The 23,105-nt window shown below is 46.2% G+C and overlaps 3 protein-coding genes across 5 annotated transcripts in view; 1 reads left to right on the top strand and 2 right to left on the bottom strand.

Moving 5' to 3' along the window:
• LOC135810186 (mitochondrial genome maintenance protein mgm101 homolog) overlaps nucleotides 1–19,529 on the top strand; it is a 91,380-nt gene extending 71,851 nt beyond the window's left edge. Inside the window, exons 4-5 of one of the 3 annotated variants that reach the window (XM_065323656.1) lie at nucleotides 1,956–2,159; nucleotides 18,415–18,728. In XM_065323656.1, the coding sequence (XP_065179728.1) occupies nucleotides 1,956–2,159; nucleotides 18,415–18,615 (405 nt within the window). In that variant the 3' untranslated portion in view covers nucleotides 18,616–18,728. Of the gene's footprint in view, nucleotides 1–1,955; nucleotides 2,160–18,414; nucleotides 18,729–18,753 lie in introns of those variants that run through there. The other 2 variants (XM_065323658.1, XM_065323657.1) reach the window with 2 other exon arrangements.
• Nucleotides 13,711–16,940, bottom strand: LOC135810984 (uncharacterized). The gene is made up of 6 exons (XM_065324352.1): nucleotides 16,935–16,940; nucleotides 16,486–16,659; nucleotides 15,989–16,291; nucleotides 15,146–15,793; nucleotides 14,843–15,067; nucleotides 13,711–14,686 (listed from the first exon to the last, which is right to left on the bottom strand). Exons 1-6 carry the CDS (start codon nucleotides 16,938–16,940, stop codon nucleotides 13,898–13,900), a joined length of 2,145 nt encoding a protein of 714 aa, XP_065180424.1. The 3' UTR covers nucleotides 13,711–13,897.
• Nucleotides 19,530–21,232: 1,703 nt separating the features above from the next.
• On the bottom strand, nucleotides 21,233–23,031 carry LOC135810187 (uncharacterized; the record flags this gene model as incomplete). The annotated part of the gene is given in 1 exon segment (XM_065323660.1): nucleotides 21,233–23,031. A coding segment is annotated over 1 exon segment (1,118 nt), but the record flags the coding sequence as incomplete, so codon positions are not given.
• Between the last annotated feature and the right edge of the window lie 74 nt (nucleotides 23,032–23,105).

Here is a 23,105-nt window from a genome sequence, read left to right on the forward strand (position 1 = left end):
TGCGAGGATTTGAAAACGCACGACGCTGAGTTGAATTTGTGTTATTTCAAATAATTGTTTGTGATCACAGTACCACTTCGAGCAGAACTGAATCTTATCCACAAGCTTACCGACGGTCAGGCTGCCAACATGAGTCTGACTGAACAAATGATCCCTGCAAGCACCACACGGCAGACGTCCGAGGCCATGTCCATTGCCGGGATGTCCATCTCCAAAAAGAATTCCATCTTCGTCTCAATGCTACACTGCGACTCGTCGTAGAGTCGTACAGTCTACAGAGTCGTCGTAGTCACGCGATCACTGAATAAACTATTTTTTTGCGGGCAAATAAACTATTTTTTTGCGGGCAATATCGCATATTATTGCCCGCGGCGCGAAAGGTGCTGATTCGCTGGAGTACGGGCAACAATCACGTGCCATGTGATAATTATTATCGCCTTCTTAGTATTTGACCCCACTAATTTCCCTGATACCTAAGCGGTCAAATATATCGCGTATTTGACTGCTTAGTCAAATACACAATATATTTGACTACTTATATTTGACTCCTTAGAATTTCTTGGACTTAGAAATTTTCTCTCCAACTTAGAAAAAGAAATTTTAGAAGAAAGCAGAAATACACAAGATGGGATTCGAACCCACAACCATGTGAATCTCAGTCACTCTTCCTTACCACCCAGCCACTGTGCTACCGATGCTGAACCTAGTTTAAACAATGACCTTGATCCTGCAATGCCATACAGTGTGGTATAGGCTATAGTATAATACTAGAATTACAAGGATATGTCGTATATGAAGAGAAACTATTGCGTGGAGAACACGATAAATAGATTATAGACCTCATAGTTGGTCTATACAGGATATATAGACCGAGTAAAAGACCGAGGTCCCCCGACCTCGTAAAAGACCTCGGGGGACCTCGGTCTTTTACTCGGTCTATATATCCTGTATAGACCTCCTAACCGGTCTATAATCTATACTTATTCTTATATTTATACTTCAAGTATTACAAAATAATTGAGAGGCTTTGAATCGTTTCTATCAAAATCTAAATATTTGCCGGGTTGGAAGGTGGGAATCATCACAAGCCCATAGCCCTAAGGTCGTCACAGAGCAAGTATGAACAAGCGACCGCCATAAAAATCCATCGCGTGCAGCAGCGAGCAGGGACTGCACGTCAAGTGCAGTCCATGAAATATTATTATCAAGCCATGACATTCCGGGTCTGCCTCGGCCACAACCTCCAGCAACACAGCCCTGAAGAACAGTCAATGACAAACAGCCGGAACGAACAATATGACCAAAAAATTGCAATTTCCTTTTACGAACAGAAACAATAAGTGGGACTTGTTTGTGAATACTATTTATTTCCTCTCTAACAGACACATTCGTCCGGTGATCAGTGAACGGAATCCTGAGAAGGCGTCGATAGCTTCTCATTTCGTTTCATGTAGGGTGCAACACGCAATTCCCCCAGTATCGTAGTCATCACAACAACCTCTTCTTGACATTGTTCATTTTTGGTTGATGATATTTCGGAATGCTCTTTCTCTCTCTCTCTCTCTCTCTCTCTCTCTCTCTCTCTCTCTCTCTCTCTCTCTCTCTCTCTCTCTCTCTCTCTCTCTCCATATTATGAGAGACAGAGAATTCTGAAAATATAATCAACCAAAATGAACAAAATTCTTTTTAAATATATTCTGATGAAAAATATCCACAACTGTCACCAAAAGTGAAAGAGTACTGTGCTGCGTGCAATTTCCTGTGTCTTTGGTTAATTTTGTGTGTACGTGTACTTGTGCGTCTGTCCGGGCATGTGTACATGTGTGTGTGTGTGTGTGTGTGTGTGTGTGTGTGTGTGTGTGTGTGTATGTGTGTTTGTGTGTGTGTGTGTGCGTGTGTGTGTGTGTGCGTGTGTGTGTGTGTGCGTGCATATGTGTTTGCACCTTTTCCTCTAGACACCAGTTAAGCCGTCTGATCTCCTTATTCAAGACTGGGGGCTATTTGTCGACGGGCAGTGTCTTGCTGAAGCTGCATCTCTTATTGAACCAAACCCTGGTATGGAAAAGGACATAGCTATCGAAAAGAGTCGCTTCAGTGCTTTGAAGTCTTGTTGCAGGGACCTTGGAGTGTTCCCTGAGTATGATATACTTGTTAGCCGGGTAAGTGCATTGTGTGTGTGTGTGTGTATGTGTGTGTGTGAGTAGGAAGGGACGAGCGGGTTCTGTGCCAGGGGGCGCCCTGGTCCCAAAAAATGGGGTATTATTGAAAAATGGGGTACTAATAGTACCCCATTTTTGCGGTGAAAATTATTTTTGGCCCGGTTTTTTTGCGGATAAAAATATGTGCCAGGGGGTGCCCCTACCTCAAAAAAAAAAAAAAGGGGGTATTATTGAAAATATGTATTGGGGTGTTATGCTCTACCCTAAACAATAAGGTAATATGGTGTCATGATTATGTAAGTATAAAAGGTGTGTTCTTGAATGATGATCCAGTCAGTTTCAAGTTGTTGTGGTGTAGTGAAAATGGATTCTGAATTTGAGATCCTGTATGCTTATGTACGTTCAAAGAAGCAATGTGCGCTGGAGGAAAAGAAGAAGAAGAAGAAGAAGGAGATAGAGGAAAGTGAAGAAGTGTGTTATCATCGTGAAGAACAAGTTGAGCATGCTGGTCATAGAGTTTGTTCTCAGTGTGGATTGGTAATGGCTGACATTTACATGCCCGAGGTAAAGTGGAGAGAGCGTTGTACTAGCATAAAGACCTACACGGATTCCGATCGCATTCAAGGTGTGAATCGTCATCTTGTACATTTTCTCAACAAGATCGACTTCACTTTACCGCATACACAGTTTCACCCTGTTCAAGAGGCACTGCAAGCAATGAAGAAGTCCAGCAGCTATAAAAGCATGAACTATGCAATAGCATTATCGTGTATACTTCATGAGGATCATGATGCAGTGCGCACACTGCGTTCTTCTTTACCGCGCAGTAATGTATCATGGTTGAGAAGCAGCCGCATTACACAACCTCTTCCATCATGTTTTCCACTGATGTTTCTTCTACATCTCATGGAACACATCAAGGGTCCTCTGTCCGCTAGACAGCTGAACACTCTGAAAGTTAATTTGTCCTTGATGCCACCTGCAGACCTGTCCATGATGCATCTTCTAATAGATGCCTATTGTTGGCATGACTACAGTCTGGATTATTTAGTAGATCACGTGACCTCTCTCCCACCTGATCTTGCCAACATACTCTATCAATTTACCAAGACTGCAGTACGTCATCAATGTTAGCAATGCGTTGGAGATTTACACTCTCGGGAACCTGTTCTGAGACATGGTCGAGACACGTTCAGTCATGACCGAGACATGTTCCGACAGGTCAAGTGCAAGTCGTGCTGTGATTGGTTAAATCTTATCATCTGCTCACCGTGTCCTCTGATTGGTTGATTCTTGATCAATTTCACCGTGTTCTCCAAGGTCGTCACCTCCCATAGGATGTTATTTCAAACTCGGCGGCGGTCAAAAGGGTATATATATATGCAAGCACAGTCCTCCATTCACTCACAACTGCCTTTGTTGTTTCGTTGCTCAAGCCTTCTCTCTCTCTCTCTCTCCCTCTGGATCTCACTGGATCTCTCGTGACTGATATCATGATGGCCACTGATGCTGTTGTTGCTGGTGAAGATGTTGTGGACTGTTTGGGTATTGACCCGTTCGCTATCAAGACGATAAAGAAACCCGGTCTCTACAAGCGACGTGCTAGCCGTAATCCGAATCTGGAGCCTCTGCCTAAGATCAAGATGCCATCTCCTCGTCCTACCATACTACCAGGTGTCGCCACCATTATTACGGATGGGGCAGCAGAGTGTGTTCAAGCAATGTACAGCAAGACTGCCCACGACTATCATGTTGCTCCTGGCACCGATTTCTACTATACGCGCGGTGATTTACCGGGCATGCTTGTCAATGGCACGGTATGTGAAGGACGCTTTGGTCAACTTAAGCTGTACGTCCAGGCTTCACAAGACGATCTCATTCAATTCTTCCTGAAGACCTCAACACCTTTGAGACGTGCCGTGAGATCTCCACATATCAACAGGATACGGAGTAACATCTTCCCTGCAATGTACCAAGGGAAGAGTGTGACTGCTTTGTATCTCAAGCCAACCAAGGGTGTGCCCAACTTCCCGATGAACGAAGAGTGTCAGCTCTATCTGCATCCTTCCACTATATCTTTCAACAGGGAGAAGTGCGAATTCAAGGCATGGCTTTCGGCAATCCCCCTGATGTTTGTAGACTCACGGCTTTGTGAAAGGGATCACGACACCGTGCAAGACCTTCCCGAGGCTGAATTGACTCGACTGGTGATTGCATTCCTCAAGAAGTGGAGCACTGCTGACAACGTGACTGCTGACATTGCGTTTGACACAACGGTGGCGGCGGCAGCGTCTCTCCCTGACACCCTACCGGACAATTCACTGGACTTGAATCTGCTAAATGCTTAGTCTATCTTACCACATTGATTGATCAGAAAGACTTTATATCCTAACCTTTTTTTTTTTTTTTTTTTTTTTTTTTTTTTTTCATGCTCTCTCACTCTCTCTCTCTCTCTCTCTCTCTCTTGCTAACATATCATCGCTTCATTAGATTACCACTAGCACACATGAGTATCATAATGATTTATTTGAGAAAGAAAATATTTCCTATCATAATTAGAACAGTGTGTGTGTGTGTGTGTGTGTGTGTGTGTGTGTGAAGATGGCGTACTGGGCTACGCATTTCCATAGGAGTGATGGGGAGGAGACTTCCCTCAAGCACATGCAAAGCATGCGGAATGATATTACCGAAATACAATCAGTTGTGGGGAACGATGACACCGAAAACACCTTGGTTCATGATGTGGAGAAACTGAAAGAGGTGAAAGCCGATGAGAGCAAAGTGGAAGATGTGGAAAACAGATCTACGCGCTACACAGATCAAGCCATAGCAGCTGATGAGCTGCACGTGAAAACAGATGGATCCGTGTCCATGGATGCTAACCTCAACATGAACGAGCATTCCATCTGTAATTTGGCGTACGATGATAGTTCTTTGACATGTGCTGTCCCTGCCGGTTGGGTCAAGAATGAAATCCAACAAGCATCATCGAGATTGCAAACTGGTATGGACACTGTGCGCAAGATGAAAGGACCTCGTGGTGATCGGGGATTGGGATGGCTTAGCGGAGGTGGCATGCCACTGAACTCTGTAGGGAGAAATGGTGACTTCTATCTCGATGCAACCACGCTCATCGTGTACAAGAAATTCAGCTCGAAATGGAAGGCGTTTGGTCGGCTTCATGGATCAAGAGGTGAAGCTGGTCCACGTGGAGAACGTGGATTGATCGGTCCTGAAGGTGAGACTGGACCTAGAGGAGCTGATGGGCAAGGTGGTGAACGCGGTCAAAAAGGTGATCAAGGAATACCTGGTCCAGAAGGTCCCAGAGGTGAAGTTGGACCACGTGGAGAACGTGGATTGGTCGGGCCTGAAGGTGAGATTGGACCTAGAGGAGAAGATGGGCAAGACGGCCCACAAGGTGAACGTGGTGTGCAAGGTGATCAAGGAACCACAGGTCCCATGGGTCCCCAAGGAACCATCGGTCCAACCGGTCCTCCAGGAAACAGAGGTCCCGTGGGTCTCCAAGGAATCATCGGCCCCATAGGTCCTCAAGGAACCAGAGGCCCCATGGGTCCGCAATCAAATCAGAACCTATCCGATCCGTTTCATCTACTACCTCTCATTCGGAGAAACGCCTACCTCTACATATACTCTCATCCTAGCAGATTTGAATCCGTCACCAGGGTGAGCAGAAACAGATACAGAGGGATAAATCTCGTTGACATGAAGGACAAGAGAATCAACGTGAACAGCATCGACATGTTCCGAGACGATCACTTCTACCTCAACATTACACAACCCAGCCAAGTTTCCATTAGAGAACGATTCGTCAATCTGTTTCACGACAACATGTCTTTTGCAATGTTCCAAGTAATTCAAGTGGACGCACCTGACCCTAGAAACATGGCATTGAAGGCATTCGATATCGATACTGTCGGAAATTTCAGCTTGGATAGTTTGTACGTGTTGTTCACTGCCACCCACATAAGCGGCAACTACTTCACGCGTCCCGGCCATTCATCATTCAACATACCCGTTTCGTCTGTAGTCAGCCAATTATCGGCGGCTTTGGATAAACCTGTGTCGAGTATGACGGATCTCTTGGGTACAAAGTGTGTCATAAGTTACGCTCGGAATTCAGAAGGCCTATTCACTCTATACGTAAACTCCATTTTGATACATTCCAACTTAGACACTGTCCCATTTTCCAGGACCAATGGAATCGAAGATTGCAATTATAGCATTGGTGGTACTCAATTCTTCAACGGCACTTCATCAAAGTTGTTCTGTCATTTGCACTTTGCAGAGAGTTTATCTTCTCACACAATCCAGCGCATCCACACAGAACTCATGGCACACTACGATATATGAAAGTGCTACTTTGATTGTACATAATATATAGCACACATGCTACACTACATTCTTGAGATGAAAATGAAAAATAAAACCTATCTATAGTGAGTGTCATCACAACACCAGAATGTCTGTGATATTGACAGTGGCGAACAACACGTCGGGCGTGAGCAGGGGATTGCACAAACCGAACTTTACTCTAAATGTGAAGGAGCTCGATACGCGTGATAAAGTCCTGCATGTTGAATCGGCTCAGTTTGAAGTACACTTTGAGAACATAGACGAGGCAACGAACAAACTCTATGTGGTACATGGTGTAGAAGAAGAAGAAGAAGAAGAGGATAGACTTTCCATCAAGACGGGAACATACAGCGATGTAGACGATTTGGTGTCTATTATCAATGCCACTCTGAAACGAGCAGGACACGGAGACATTGTGTTTTCCTACTCTCGTCACACCAGCCGCATAAGTGTCTCGGTACCCAGGAATAAACGGTGCTTGTTGAAGAAGGACTCACCCGCATTGGTGCTGGGTGTGGGCACTATTCTCAAGCCATACACGATCGAGGGATCTCACACGTTCCCGTTCGCTGTGGATCTGACGAAAGGCAGAAGACTTGTCCTGCTCTACACCGACCTCATTGGACCTGCTGTGGAGTACGAAGACAATACTGATTCGAGGGTGCTGAAGACTTTTCTTATTCAAACCCTCAACGGTTTGAATAACTACGTGTTCGGGAAAGAAGACAAACGACTGCTGCTTCCACACGAAAACGTGACTAGCATTTCGTTCTGGTTGAAATTCAACACCGGTGAACACATTACTTCCGGATATCCCGTCTACCTTGATCTTCGGATCACCAACACAACTACTTAGATGGATCTTCCAGATGTTCGTGTCCGTCACGTGCGTGACATGGTGGAGGATATAGCAAAACGAAAGAAATTGGAGAGCGAAAAGGTGCGTTGCCGGGAGAAGTACGTGATTTACAACACTGCAATCTTGTCCTTTCTCATACTCATTCAAACCATTCTCAATATCCTTCAAGGGAGTGGTGTTGTATCTGGAGAACATCGCATTCGAATCATCGCCATCAGTAGCACGATTATCGGTGTGATCATGGCATGCATTGGTAAACACGTTCTCGACACCAAACGTCAGCTTGTCAAGTGTATTGAACAACTGCAGCAGATGGAGAGAGCTGAAGACTCGTTCATGTTGGAATTGGGCATTACTCTTGAAGATGGGAAGCTCACTAACGAGGAGCATCAACGATTGATATCGATGATGAACGACTTTCGCAAGACACTGGATATTGGATCTTTGAAAAAAATTCACCCCTATTATAATGTGACTCGCAAGAATGGCACAGGAGATATACTCACCACAAGCTCCGGAGTCCTTCACGGGACTCCTGACCAACACGAAGATCGTTCAGAAGAACATCCTCGACAGGACGGAGAAGAAACTCTCGTTGCTTGAGGGTAGACGCGGAGTACGACTCTTTTCCACAGCAGATCGATCACCACCATCCCTGAACAATGAACTAGACATCTCGTCGCCGAATTTCATTGCTCTGGGGGAGAGCTATTTCATCGTGAAAATGCGCTATAGTGTCAAAAACAATCTCAATAACCAGCCTGGAGACTACACGCGATGGGTGTGCACCACGTCACCAGCCTTTTCGTGGTTCAAGAACATTCGAGTGGAGATCAACGGAACAGAGGTCACGCAATCGAGTAAAGTTGCCGACATGCAAATGGTTCAGCATATCCTCAGTCTAATGGAAAGCAGCAGCGAACGCCTTCAGTACGTGGACTCGGATCTCTACGGTCTACAGAAACTGGATCCGCAAAGAGCATTGAGAGGTGTGGATTTAACGCCCTATCAACTTGGTGTGAAGCGTAAGCATGGCTATGCCTTCGAAACAAACGCTGCAAACGCTAATGCAGCACAAGCACCGGATTTCGTCGATGATTTCACACTCAGGCGTGCACCCACCGTCGAGCTTGTCACCAACGAAGGCTTCTCCAACACGGTTCAGGAAAATGCACTTCGTGCAGCTGTTGGACGGTTTCAGTACAAGCTGAGACCCTTCCTACCGTTTTTCAATCAGGACGATGCTTGGTTACCCCCGGGTACACAGGTGAAGCTTCGCTTTGATCTGCCACAATCCGAGCTTTCCAGATACATCATGCTTAGCGATCAAGGCGGTGGTGCCAACAGTGCTCTGAGCGTCGGTGATATTGAGATCGATCTACTCCAATTGGACTTTGTGTACACTACCTATCGCATGGAACCCAATCTCACCGATCGTGTACGCCTTCCCAAACAACTCTATTTCCACACGTGGTGCCCTCGTCTCATACAAAAGAGCATTTCAGATGATGCTGGTACACTGGAACTGCTTCACAATGCGGACATTCCACGCAGGATGATCCTGTTCTTCACAGATTTGACTCATGGTACACAGCCAGCATTGGCTGGAGGTGAAGCATCGCATTCTTCGAACAGACTGGCCATGATTCATGCAAATCTCAGTCAACTTCGTGTCACTGTCAACGACCAGACGCTCTTTGACAACCCGCTCAAATTCCAGTGGGATGTGAGTCGTAATACTGAAGGGCAATACTTCTACGATTACAACAAATCCTCCTACCTGCGTGGCTACAATCTGGTTCAAGACTTTTTCGGCAAGACGTATGGAACGCAAATCCCCATCACCGCTGCAGATTACTGCAATCACTACTTTATGGTGCCTATCAACTTGAATCTGGATCGGACCACAGACAATCCAAGATCGAGAGGAAATCTGTCCATCGACTATCAATTTAGCGACGTGACAAACGCCCCCGTGAGGAGACCTAGCGAAAATGGCGCCTCGATCAAAGTCAACCTTCTCTGCATGGACAAGTACTTGTACACCATGAGCAAAGATGAAGGTATCAAAGCCGAAGTTGTATGAATTAATTCCGACCTAGTAGTAAAAGGGCATCATGGAAGGTGGTGACCTGGAGACCAGACATCGTGTCTACGGTGGTGATTTGAAAACATCGAGTCGACAACACGGTGGATTCTTCTGGAAAAAGAGCTTCTGGAAAAACCTAATCGGTGCTGGACCGGATGAGATGGAAAAGCAGATGGCGGAACCCACGACAAAACAAGATGCAATGCAACGCGGTGGACTTGGACCCCTGGCTGCCATGGCAGGAATGACACTTCTTCCCATGCTTTTGGGGAGAGGAGAGTCCGGAGACATTGTGGAAGCGCAAATGAAAACAGCTTACAACCCTGCCATGCACCGAGGAGGTCTAGCCATTCCACCAGGATTAGCCGCCAAGGCCATACCACTCCTGACGAACCTGGCTGCTCCCTTGGCCATGGGTACCATGGCATCACTGGGTGACAACGTAATGGATAAAATATTCGGCAGAGGAGTAAGGAAGGGAAGCTCAGCAGGTGCCATGAAGCGCACTAAAAGTCGTCGTCGTCGGCATGCACCGAAGAAGATTCGTCAACGAGGATCTCGAAAAACCAAGAAACCAGCTCGTCAAGTTCGCTCCAAAGGCCGCAGGGCACGAGGAATAAAGAAACAAGGAAGGGCCTTGTTCAAAAAACTAGGACATCGTGCCCTCGACGAAGCTTCATCGTTCCTGTCTGCACCTCGTAGATCCCTAACCCGTCCTGAAACTCCATTTGCTCAAAAAATTCGACAGAACATTAACAGTGCAGGACCGTCTTCTATGAGTTCCGCTCACATCGGTCCATCCTACAACATCTGATCATGGACTTTATCTCGCTCCTTGGACAGGAAATCGGGAGGAAGAAAAAGACTAGTCCCGTAAGGAACGACGATGTTCCGACCACGGCCACTGCTCGACACGGGCTGCACATTCCTGGTCTTCAGTTCGAGTCTAAGGATTGGTTCACGGAAATCATTCCTGCTCTGAAATCCTGGGGTCAAAACGTATTGTTTCTGGGACAGAGCAACATGGGTAAATCCTACTTTCTCATCAAGCTCCTGAAACGTGTGCAACCTGAGCGTATAGTTGTCATCTCCAACACGCCGGCCGATCAGTATCGTCTCCCAAGCCTCAAATCCTTCAAGCATTACAGCACCATGCCCGAGTGTATCGAAGACATGGATCTCCAGCCTAACACCTATGTGATCATTGATGACATCAGAGTGATGGGTTTGAAGCACGGCAGCCAAAGAGAGTGTCTCTACAAGTTCTTCACCATGTACAGTCATCATCATAAGTTGTACGTGTTCTTTCTCTCTCAGAGCTTTGATAACATTAAGGACATGAAGATCAATGCAAACTTTATGTATCTATTTCGCTTCACTGATAAAAGCAATATCAAGCGTTATCTCAATACTCTGTTTGGTGGTCTGTGCACGAAGTCATCCATTATCTTTAGATTGTATGAGAAGTTATTGGCGGTGTGTCGCAGACCTATCCTAACCATTGATTGCTCTTCTAATCAGTACTACACGTATTGCGAAGACACTGCATTAAAGGTGACTTTTGAATAAAAACCTCGTTGATGTGCGTGTTTAGCCGAAAAGTTAGCCGAAAAGTTAGCCGAAAAGTTAGCCGAAAAGTTAGCCGAAAAGTTAGCCGAAAAGTTAGCCGAAACATTGAAAAAAAATTCCAATAATGAATAAGAATGGAGCATCTTACGGTGAAATTCTCAAATGGGCTACCGAGCAGTATACAGAGGGTGGGGTCCAGAAAGGGATCCTTCTCGATACCCAAGCGTAAAAGGTTGCAAACCTTGCAGTTTATGTCGAAACATCCTCAACACATCCTCAAGAAGAGAGTAAATTCGTGGGAAGTTCTCGGTATACCACCACTCATGCGGCAAAAAGGAGGTAATAACTACAATACCTACTTGAAAAGCGTCAAGAAAGTTCTTTCCCAAGTGCCAGATCACAGTTTGAGCACCTCCACCCTGTTGGAACTGCAAGCTGATCCGCGAGTAAAGCGTCTATATGACACCCACTTCAAAAACAATCCCGATCACATCAGTTACCCGTCTGTGAGAAATGTGATTGCATCCAACATACTCAACTATGATTCCACTACCGATCAAGTTCGCGATTCCGTTGCAGATGTCAGGAAGAAGAGAAAGGCACCTTTAACATCAGTGCCTTTCAATCTATTACAAGACCACGAATTTGACCGATGGATCCTACAAATCCTGGACAGTTTCCTCCGACATACAAATATACCGGCAACCTTTTTGAAGAGCAACTATTTCACAAGCCGATCACAACTGCTGCAACTCTACGATGAAGATCGACTGAGGTTCAGGAGTCGGGTGGAAGCGGCTGCGGATGCCCTGAAGACGCAGACGATGAACGACTACACTACTCTGGTCAACGAGACGAATCGCATCTACATGTCCAGGTACCCGTTTGCAACCATAGCGGGTGCGGTGGGAATCCACAAACATGTCGATGGATTCCTTCGATCAGAACGAAAGATTCATGAACTAGCCACCCTAGTGCTAGCTGTACCAGGATCGCAGCTCAAGTTTCAAGATCTCAACGATATGACTTCTACGTATGGTAGAACAACTGAAGCAAAATTGATCCATCCCGAGCATTTCATGATCAGAGCACAAAAGGTGATGGTGGACGATGCATCATTCATTCAAGAGGTTCTGAAGGATAAAAGCAGGATCACTCGTATCATCAAGGATATCCTGAGTGGACGTTCAATGTGATCACGCGCGCGCGAAAATTTTCAGGCTATGATCAAGAATGGACTACCCTCTCAGCAGTGCCGACATCAAAGGAAGATTGAATGGTGTTGGAGGGTTCGTGGGGTGTACAAGTTACGACCTCTTACCACCCTTGAACAATGGAGACTTTTGTATCGTCAACACCGACAACGTTCTACCGGTGTACGATGCACCGGAAGGTGGACATCATTGGTTGACCGTGTGTCGCGAGCAAAACGTGATCCTGGTTTTTGACAGTTTCGGACGCAGTCTATACACTATGGAGCAAGATTACACTGAACCTGCACTGTGCGATTTCTTTAAAGAAGCCTATGCAGACTGTAAGATCATCACCAACACCCAAGCCGTTCAAGACAGAAGCACAGCAGTATGTGGATGGTATGCCATATTGATGGGAAAGCTATTTTCCAAATATGGTCTGGATGAAGCACTTCGAATTTTCCGAAGAGTCTTCGATGAGGATGAAAAGCTGGAAAACGATCAACTGGTTCTCAGTTTAGGTGCCTTGCGAGGTGGTGGAGCCTTGTGGGATACGAAAGTGCAAAAAGCACTTCATGATGGAAGACAGAAGAAGAAGTCGCAGTCCACACCATTCCACACGCAACTGGCTAACGAATTGCACAAACCCAGACGAGTGCATTTCAAAAGACGCAAGGTGAAGAGCAGGTCTGTGGATCACATCTGGAGTGCCGATCTAGTGGATATGCAACGGTTTGCCCGAAGCAACAAGAACTACAAATTCCTGCTGACCGTCATCGATCTGTACAGTCGCTATGCCTGGGCAGTACCCCTGAAAACCAAAACTGGCTCTGCTGTCAGGGATGCATTCGACCTGATCCTGAAAACATCGAACAGGGTACCACAAAAACTATGGGTAGACGAAGGCAAGGAGTTCTACAATGCAACAATGAAGCAATGGGTCAAGGATCACAACATCATCATGTACAGCACCCACAACGAAGGAAAAGCCGTGGTGGTGGAACGCTTCAATAGAACACTGAAAGGCAGAATGTGGCGCCATTTCACGGAGAAAGCTACGACACAGTATCTTGACGTCCTTCCTCAGCTTATGGCCAAGTACAACAGCTCGAAACATCGCAGTATCGGCATGAGTCCCACGAAAGCTTCTCTTGATGGAAAACCAAAAGATGCAGACGTACACTCGAAGCAATCACCAGCTAAATTCAAAGTGGGCGATGATGTGCGTTTGGCTGTGGCTAAACGTCATTTCGAGAAAGGGTACACGCCCAACTGGACAGAGGAAGTGTTCGTGGTAAACGATGTCCTACCCACTGTACCCCACACCTATCGTGTTCAAGACCTGATGGGAGAAGTCATTCAAGGACAGTTCTATGGAGCTGAGCTACAACATGCCAGACACACAGGATTGAGATTCGATAAGGTGTTGAAATACAACAAGAACAGTCGGCTCGTCAAATGGAAGGGTTATCAAGACGAAAAATTCCATACCTGGTTAACAAAGAAGGATGTGAATGATCTCAAAAAGTATTAGCATTTCATATGTACAATGTAGCTCATGCTTTGGATTAACGTGAATATTATGAATCGCATAGTATTTACAATGTATTTCATGAGAAGATATGACATATGCTCTAGTATGTGTGGAAATCCCTCAGTGCTTTGGAATATCCTTGTGTCCGAATGCCAGGGTGTTGATACCATCCTCCAGAATGTAACGCTTACTGTCGAATCCACAGAGGGCAATCTTGTGTAGCTCCTCTCCGTGAATGCAATGTCGTCGACTTCGAAGAACATTCATTGTTCTCTTCAGCTGAGACTCCTCGACGAGACATGTTCGATAATCATCGACGGTTATGGTGTTTTTCAACACGCTTCTCTGCACACCTTTGGCACGCTTGCCATTGTCGTCGTTGTCTTCACAGCGGTATGCGTACATCTTGCTCCGCAAACCAATGAACTCCTTGATGGGTTTGCCACCTAGTTCGTCCTTGAACTTCCCTACCACCTTCTTGTTGACCGTGCTGTACAGGTGGTGGGATGGTGAATAGTTGGATGTGTCATAGGCTGTTATGTTGTTTGACATATCGGTGTACAGATCATCCGTTTGAATATGTACGATCAGACTATCAGTATCAGTGTAGAGCAAACGTACATTTTGTCCATAGCGGGGTAGGAGAACTTCATAGTAAAAGGAATACATCAAGTGCTTCGACAGATCGAGGATGGCTGTACCCACATAAATGGGTTTATTGAGAGTCACCTTTGTCTTGGCAAACTCGATTGCTATCAGATCGTTCTCAAAGGCTACACTGCGGATGTACGAAGGTTTGTTGATGCTTTTCTGGAGACGTGGTTTTTCATCCTGTTCACGAATGAGCTTGATGTTTACTCTGTTTCGAACGTTTTCCATGGTCTTGCCATATACAGCATTGTTCATCAACTACGATAAACAGGCATACAAAAAAAAAAAAAAAAGCCAAGAAAAACAACAATAAGAAAACTGTTATCTTCAGGTCATTCACACTTCCAGTACATACTAGATCCCACACTATCGCTAAATACACACACACACACACACATGATGTGGAGTACCCACCTTATAGAAGTCTTTCTCGAAATCAGAAGTTGATAGCTTTCTCAGGTCAGTATTAGTGTCGATGTATGGCTTCATCCATGGGTGTTGTGTGAAGGAGAGCACACGATGCACATCTGTAATCTCCACACCCAAGGACACATACTGCTGCAAGTTTCTGTAGTGCAGAACATAGTGCTCTTTCACCAGTAGATTTGGTACCAGTTTCTTCGCTTCCAAACCGGTCACCTACAAGAGTACAGTATAGATATACACAAACCTTAGAAGATTAATACAAGCATATCCACCAGATAGACCATGACTTACCATTAGTTTCTCTGCCATGTGGGTCTGATATGGAGAAAGCATATCTCGTGTCACCTTCATCTTCTCAGGAGCCAACGGATAGTCATTCATCATGTCATGCACACCATCTGGAATCCTTAAATCGCACTCCACCATGTATCCCGTCGAAGAGTCCATTGGATGATCGAGTACCGTCTCCAGAAGATCATCCGTCACTGCTTCAAAGCAGAAGTCCGACACGGGCAAGGGTTGAGACATGGCCCATCCATATAGATTGTTCGCATCTAAATATTGGATGAAGCTTGACGGCTCGTCTGGATTGTACTCCGATAGATATCTGTTGTTGGCGGTGGCGTGTCTAGCGGACACCATGCTTATGCCACCTCTTTTGCCATGCTCAATGAAGTTGAACATGTCAATGTCGGAAATGAGATGAAGGGACACCTTCGTCATTTTCAGCAGCGAATCCCAGGCAAATCCCGGTAAGGTGAGGTAATTAGCGGGATCCAATCCATAGGTTGCGTGAGCAGTTCTTCTGAAGTTTTCGAAAACGTCAGCCAACAGCAGCACATCAGTCTCCAGGTAGAGGTCGTGATAGTCTCCTAGATCTTCACAGTCAAACGCAGTCCATACTGTTTGCGCATAGGCATAGTCTTCATCACTGATACCCTAGGGAATAGAAAATGTACACCAAAAAGAAAAACAAATCAACGAACTTATTTTAGTAGTTCGCCCACACAATCAATTATTTAGTATGAAGCTGCAGGAAGCGTTCAAACACATTTTGTCTTATTTTAGTACTTCGAAGTAAGATGGTGAAAAAAGAAAGAGAGAAAGATCTACTATATCTGTCACACTACTCACCGTGTTCGTTAGCGTTGAGTGGAATGCATCCTTGGGTGGTAGACGCGTTTCTTCGAATTGGTCGTACGACCCCATATATTCATACGGGTAGACACCCTTTCGTGTCAACAGTTTGCGTTCATCCTCGTCTGGAAATCGTGCGGATAGAAGGGCGAATGCATCTGGTGGTGTAGCCGAAACCAACCGGTCTAGGGAGGTGTTCAAGAATGCCAGGCTGTCGATGAACTGGAACTGTCTCCATCCGAATGTGACATATTTTTCACTGTTGATGGGAACCACTTTGATAGCACCGAGACGCTTGGTCTGAGAAGAAAGAAAAAGAGGAGACACAGTTTTAAGGTGCAGCTGTAAAGATGAATATCAATCATATAAACGTGAATATGAGTACCAACATAGTAATGATCTTCCTTCTTAGAAAAACATCATGATCCACGCACACGCACACACACACACACACACACACACACACACACACACACCACGCATATGTAACGTACCCGTTCTTGTCCTTTCTCGTTCACATACGTAATCTCATCAGTGGATGTTCTCCCAATGGCAGATATGATGTGATGAGAATCGTATCCCTTCAAGTTATGAAAGATCACAGGAATCTTGATCTTGAAGCCTAGTTCACATTCGACGGTGCGCGCGACGGGAACCTTCGGGACTGTCTGCCGTACGGATCGGGAAGCGACAGGAAGAGTTGAGGCTGTTCTACTTTCCGTACCGTATGCGGGAACGCAAGCGTACAAAACGGCTGCATTCGAGTGTGAACAGGGGACGATGTTGTGCACCGACTCCTCCCGATTCGTCCTTGGAATTTTTTAGCATTTCAAATAGGGGTGAAACAATTAGTTCGAATATTCGAGTATTCGTTCGAAAATCTCAAACGAGCGAGTATTCGAAATTTTGCACTCGATCGGTTTTTTTTTTTTTTTTTTAGTACTGGCATTCTATTTTTCAAAAACTCCTGTAGTACTGCTCATCGACTGGTATGCACGCATTATTCGTGCCTTTGAGTCAGTATTTTATGACTTGGACGATGCGATCACCACGGCAAGTAACGTTATTGTTTTGAGATAATGAAAGTACTGGTGAAAATCGTTACTTTACACTCTGTACAAGACGTTGGCGACTTTTGTTCTATGTTCACAGATAATTTCTTCCGAATTAGTCGAGAACTCACAAATCTAGCGCTTTTGAATTCCGATAAAATACTCGAAATAATCGGATACTCGATCGAATATTATGAATGAGTGATCGGTTGGTCAAAATAGATACTCGTTTCACCCCTAATTTCAAACACTACGCTTCCCATAATAACTCACCGAATGGCTAACACGACGCGAGTTGAATTTCAGCAAGATAAGATTTCATGTGACTTACTGTATTAGGGATAGCCAGGAGTGTGACAGATGAACTATTTTATCATTTCCTGTGGCTATTGTTAGAATGGCACAACTTTCAGGGCTATTTTTTTGGTCTTTATGAAAAACTGGTACAGTAAAACCGGTGACTATCGACCACCCCTTGGTGCCGGCAAAAGCGGTCTTTAGTGGCAGGTGGTCTTTAGTTAGAGGTTTGCACCACACGACCATATATCATTATAATTATGGATCCCAATATGATATGTACAGTCAACTTCGCCAATAACGACATTCGGCGGGGCATCAGAAAAGTGTCCTTATTCGCGAAGTGTCCTTATAACCGAAGTCCCATTTGAATGTATGGGAACCCATATTTTGTATAGTATGATATGCATATCAAAATCAAGCTCTTTTCTTGCTCTATGTCAATGTGTACTTTATTTTCATATTGCAGTTGAAAGGAACTAAAAATTCAATGTGCAAGGGAAATCAATTGAAAAATATGCCTTTTTGAGCCATCTACAGGGCTAGAGATATGTACATGTATGATGATTACTGTACAATCATGTACAACTACATGTACATTGTATACATAATTATAGGTGTGCTGGTAAATCCAACAATTTTGAAGCCAACATAAAAAAAGGAAGAAAAGCCCCCCCCCTTGGCTGCATTTTCTGGCATGTGTGCAATAAATAATATCCATCACCAGTGCAGTGCACCATAGGTTCTGGTACTTCTGCATGACAGGTACATGTACTTGACTGACAGGTACTTGAAATAGCTGTCAAAAGCCCAGAAAGTCGTTATTCAAGCAGTGAATATGACCACGGGGCACTAAAAGCATGTCGCTATACGCGAATTGTCGTTATTCAGATAGTCGTTATATCCGAAGTTAAATGTATACAGTTAGATGGGACTTTGCTCTGGGCATGGAAATTCGGTCGTTATTCGCGAATTGTCGTTATATCCGCAGTCGTTATTAGCGAAGTTGACTGTATGTCAAAAATGCAGCTAATACATTTCCCCAGGAATTGCACAATGCCATTCTTATTTCAGGTCAAACAACACTTGGAGAGAGAGAGAGACGGAGAGATGAAGAGAGAGAAGATTAATTTTTGCAGACATCATATTCAGCTGCTGCTTCTGAAGCCAGGAATCAAAAGTTCCCTATGGAAGTTTCGTTTTGCGCTGGGCTTCAAATTTGTTCATGCGATCAGTTGTACCGACTGTCCTTGTTGTGACTTCTCGATTGCTTGAACGCGATCTGTCAGCATCAGGACCTTGCGGTGCTGCGTTGTTTCTGCATTCCTTGATGACATCCTCGATTCATCTGTATGAATGGGTTGCCAGAACCGCTCAATCGTGCTTGCTATTTGTCTCCTCTGTCTCTCCTAGGGTCAAGGTTCAAAAGGGTGAGAACTGCCAGTGAACTGAAACTCACGGTCCCAGACAAGACGCTGCAGAAGGACGCTTTATTGTATGGTGTGGTTTTGAGGAGTGACGACGGATTGAAATCCTAGTACAGTGTATTACCAGAGAGGAAGGCAGTTACCATGGTTACTGGATTCTGTTTGCTATGTGACTTACTACTTTACCTGCTGTGTTTTTAGCTTACCTCTTGTATTTCATAGGGCCTTTTTATTCAGTCCGACTTCTTTGGGTACTATCATTGCGTTTTTCCACCTGCTAGTATTCCAGTGCTTCGAAGTAGTCCTGTGCATTCTAGTTCTTGCGTGAAACACGGCTAGTGCCGGCAGCACCAACAGTTCTCATGTGTCCTGCTGAATGTTTAAAAAAGGTGTGTCCTTCATCGTAGACTGTATTTCAATTATGTGTGTAACTAGTTAGTTGATATCTCCCCGATGGTGATGTTCCTGATATCGCCTGCATACTGAAGCTGCCATAGTTGTGTCGAATGCTTCGTATTATCCTGCCCTACTGTACCTGCCAGCTCTGTGTGTTGCGAAATGGTCTTACTCTGGTGTGGGTAATTTAATTTTGTGTGCCTGTGTACGTGTATAAATGCGATGTCCGTGAAATCTCTTTTTTTGCTGTAGCTCCGGTGAACTGTTCTTTAATTTCTGTACTCCCATTAGTTCTTCCTTGTGTTACGACAGGGCCCCAAGGCACCCTGTCGGGGAGCTGGGAGCTCTACCCTGACGCAATTGAAAGGCTCGTGTTGTGTCTCCTTGCTGTCCACGTATGCATGCATTGTTTGCGTAGGGGCTTCACTTGCTTCTTTGGGCCAGGCTAGCTGATGCACCCAGACAATGGGATCTGGATCGCAAGCTCGACTGTGTTAGTACACTTTCATTCTTTCAAGCATTTCCTCTGTGTTTCTCGGAGTTCGGAGTACAAAACCTGGCAGTTCCAGTCGAGCCTACCGTACTCAGAGGAGCAGTCTCATGTCAGCCTGAACTTTCTTACACTGTGGTAGCGAGATTCTGCTATACATGAACCACGTAGAGAAATCACATCGAGGATAGGTGCCTGGGCAAATTTCTTGGTGCTTAGCTGATGCTAATCCTGCTGGGTCAGTGCATGCCCACACCCTCTTCCTTTCCTGCTGGATCAGTGTCCATACCCTCTCCCTTTTCAAGTTGCTTGCGCCACAGATCAGGTTTGCCTTCATCTCCCTGCTGCTGCCGTTGTTCCTGTTGTTGAGGAGGCATCATCCGTTGTGGAAAGTCTGAGGCAAAGGATGCAAGCTGTTCTGGGCTGAAGCCAAAGACTTGATCAGCAGCTGCGGTAGACGGAAGAGGTAGCACCACCAGCACCAGCACCACCATCATCACCACCACCACGACCATCATCACCACCACGACCATCATCACCACCACCACCACAAGCACCACCACCACCAGCACCACCACCACCAGCACCACCAGCACCACCACAAGCACCAGCACCACCACAAGCACCAGCACCGCCAGCACCAGCACCACCACCAGCAGCACATAGACTAGATGAGGGTCCTTGTGGTGCCGGTGTGCCTAAACAACACCGTGGACCGTGGACCGTGGACCGTCACAATTACCACAACCAAACCACCTACATGCATCACAGTCCCGCCGGAACCGCTCGCTCCCGTTCGTGTTCTTCACGTCATCACCAGACCAACTTGTTGGCCACCGTCAGCGCATGTTTAGTACTGAGGAGGGTATGACTGTGTGCCTACTATCATACACAAACTGTATGACAGATAATATGCTAGGACCGGACTAAAACTGCTTCCGGCTGTCCTGTATCACATTGCTTTGCTGCTCTACTGGCTCCGTTGCCACAATGGCCTCTAGCACGAGACCTCACCAGGAAAGCCCCCCCCCCCCCCCCAACCACCGAGACCAAAAATTAATATTATAATAAATGAGAACAATGGCATTGGTTCACGAATGCACACAAGTCGGTGCTCATCGTGCAATTCAAGATGCTCACACTATGCACAAAGATCGTAGTCGTTGCATGTCGTGCACTTGAAGCGGGAACCCTTCACCTAGCCTATTGCGGCACCACCACCACAACCACCACCACCATCGTCTGAAAAACGTGTACACATATCTAGCTGTGAGGCGTGCAACAAATGCACTTTTGGGTGAAAATTACCACCTTCAGAAGCGGGACAGTCCCAGGCAACTCGGTGTGGCTGGCAGGTAAGACGCACGGTTGGAAATATCTGTTCGCCACTCCTACTTTTAACAAACTTTCTTTCTTTCCTCTCTTCATGAAGACTCACATTATAGGTAGACAAAGTCGGATGCTCGAGTGCATGGTCTGGGCATCCAAGTCAACGGCAGCCACGCTCGTATCCTGGTTCAGCATTGACCCTATTTTTAGCCCTATCTCTTTCCACAGCCAATCACAGAACATCAGGTGGTAACAGTATTGAGATATCAACCGGAAGTAAGCCATCAGAATCATGATTACGATGCATACACATAATGTGCTGGACCTTGGACTTCCTCCATAGATCTAAACTGTATGGTAATAATACAGATTCTCACTCAATAGTGTTGATAGTCCCCAGCTGTAATACGGCATGCCAGCATGATTTTCATGATTTCATATTGTACATAATTACATCAACAGTGTCGCATATGTCCGCTGTGAATCAAAAGTATTTTCTGCCGGCTCAAAAATCAACATTCAATAAACTTTACCATGGCCGCATATGATGTCCAACTGTCATATCGCCTAGAACTAGTTGAAGTCACGCCAATTCTCTTCTCTCCAGTACACTCACGTGTATATATTTATAAGGCACATGTACGTACATAACGCTGAGTGCGCGAAATCAGCCCATACACACTGTCATGTGTGTGCTAATGTACAAGGCATCCAGACACCTGAGTTGTCGTAATACCTTATAGCCGAAGACAGGGCAGCTCATACCGTACTCGTGCAAGTCTCAGTGGCTCAGTGCTGCCTGGTTCATAGCATGCCTGCCCGTGCAGAACTGACCTTATGGCGACGCTGCTATCACAGCATACGGCAGACGTCAGCGGTGTGCAGTGCCGATTGCTGCCTGGAGTCGACACTGCTGCTATCACAGTATACCTCAGACGTCAGCGGTGTGCAGTGCCGATTGCTGCCTCGAGTCGACACTGCTCCCTTGCCGGGCCGATGCCTTTCGCCGCAGACTGTCCACCTCGGCCTTCAGCGAGTCATAGGAATAGATGAGATCAGGATAGGGCAGAGTGTTTGAACGGCCCCGCATTGTCGTGTTAGGTGACGGGTTACCATACGATGGTGTGCTGCTATAGAGCAGGTGGATCTGATCGTCCTCTGGATGCCGATACTGATCGTCCGGTCCGTGCATTCGCCGTTCAGTCTGCAGTCGAACACCGTTGGAGGTGACGACCGTTGGCCAGCCGGGAGTTAGGGAACCCGGGTACATTGCGAGATTCTGTCCACTAGCGGTGCTGGTGGTTGTCCCCGACAGCACCGCACCTGCTCTGACAGCATGCACTGGGGACCGGTCAGTCGACAGAGGGCTGGGATTCAGAGGCCGACCCAGAGTATTGTTAGCAGAGCGTGTGGACGCGCGTTCCGACGTGCCACGTTGCAGTGCGTACTCTGGCCCGTCTAGTGACACTTGACCCGCCGAGAGTCTGTTGCTCTTGTTTGCGCCGAGATGACTACTGAGTAGTATCGGCGTACCCGATTGGCTAGTGGTCTGCGGCGGTGAATCACCGCGTAAGCTCAATGCCTGCATGGGCGTCACCGTACAGAACACACTGTCTAGGTCGGTGGCGGCGTCCGACTGATTTGCCGTGGTGTCCGGTGTGCTGCCACCCTGCTGCTGCGGTTTCAGCGTGATCGGTCTACTCGGCGTGGAGCTAGGCGTGGGCTGCACAATGTAACTAGCGGACTCCTTTACGCTTTTCTTTTTCGGTGATGCCGTACACGACTCCGGTACGTAGCAATTGGGTAAGTCCTGCCACGCCACACTGCCTTTCTCTTTCTCCTTATCCTCCTGCGGTAATGTCACAATATTGATGGGAGTCGCCATCCTGCTGCTCTCGTCCGATGTTGAATTGCCCCGGTCGTGTTTGGCCTGGTACACGCAGCGCGAGACGACAACCACGACTAGTGATACGCACACGCACGCCACTACGATCGTCACGATGATTGTAATTTCCAGGCCGCCAATTTCATCCGCCACGATTTGTGGATCTGAATGATCGAGTACATAAAAGTGGAGTAGACAAAGGAGATAGTAAGAAGGCATTCACAATCTCAGAGAGGCC

The sequence above is a fragment of the Sycon ciliatum genome, chromosome 2 (assembly GCF_964019385.1).
Source record: "Sycon ciliatum chromosome 2, ocSycCili1.1, whole genome shotgun sequence".
Classification (NCBI taxonomy): domain Eukaryota; kingdom Metazoa; phylum Porifera; class Calcarea; order Leucosolenida; family Sycettidae; genus Sycon; species Sycon ciliatum.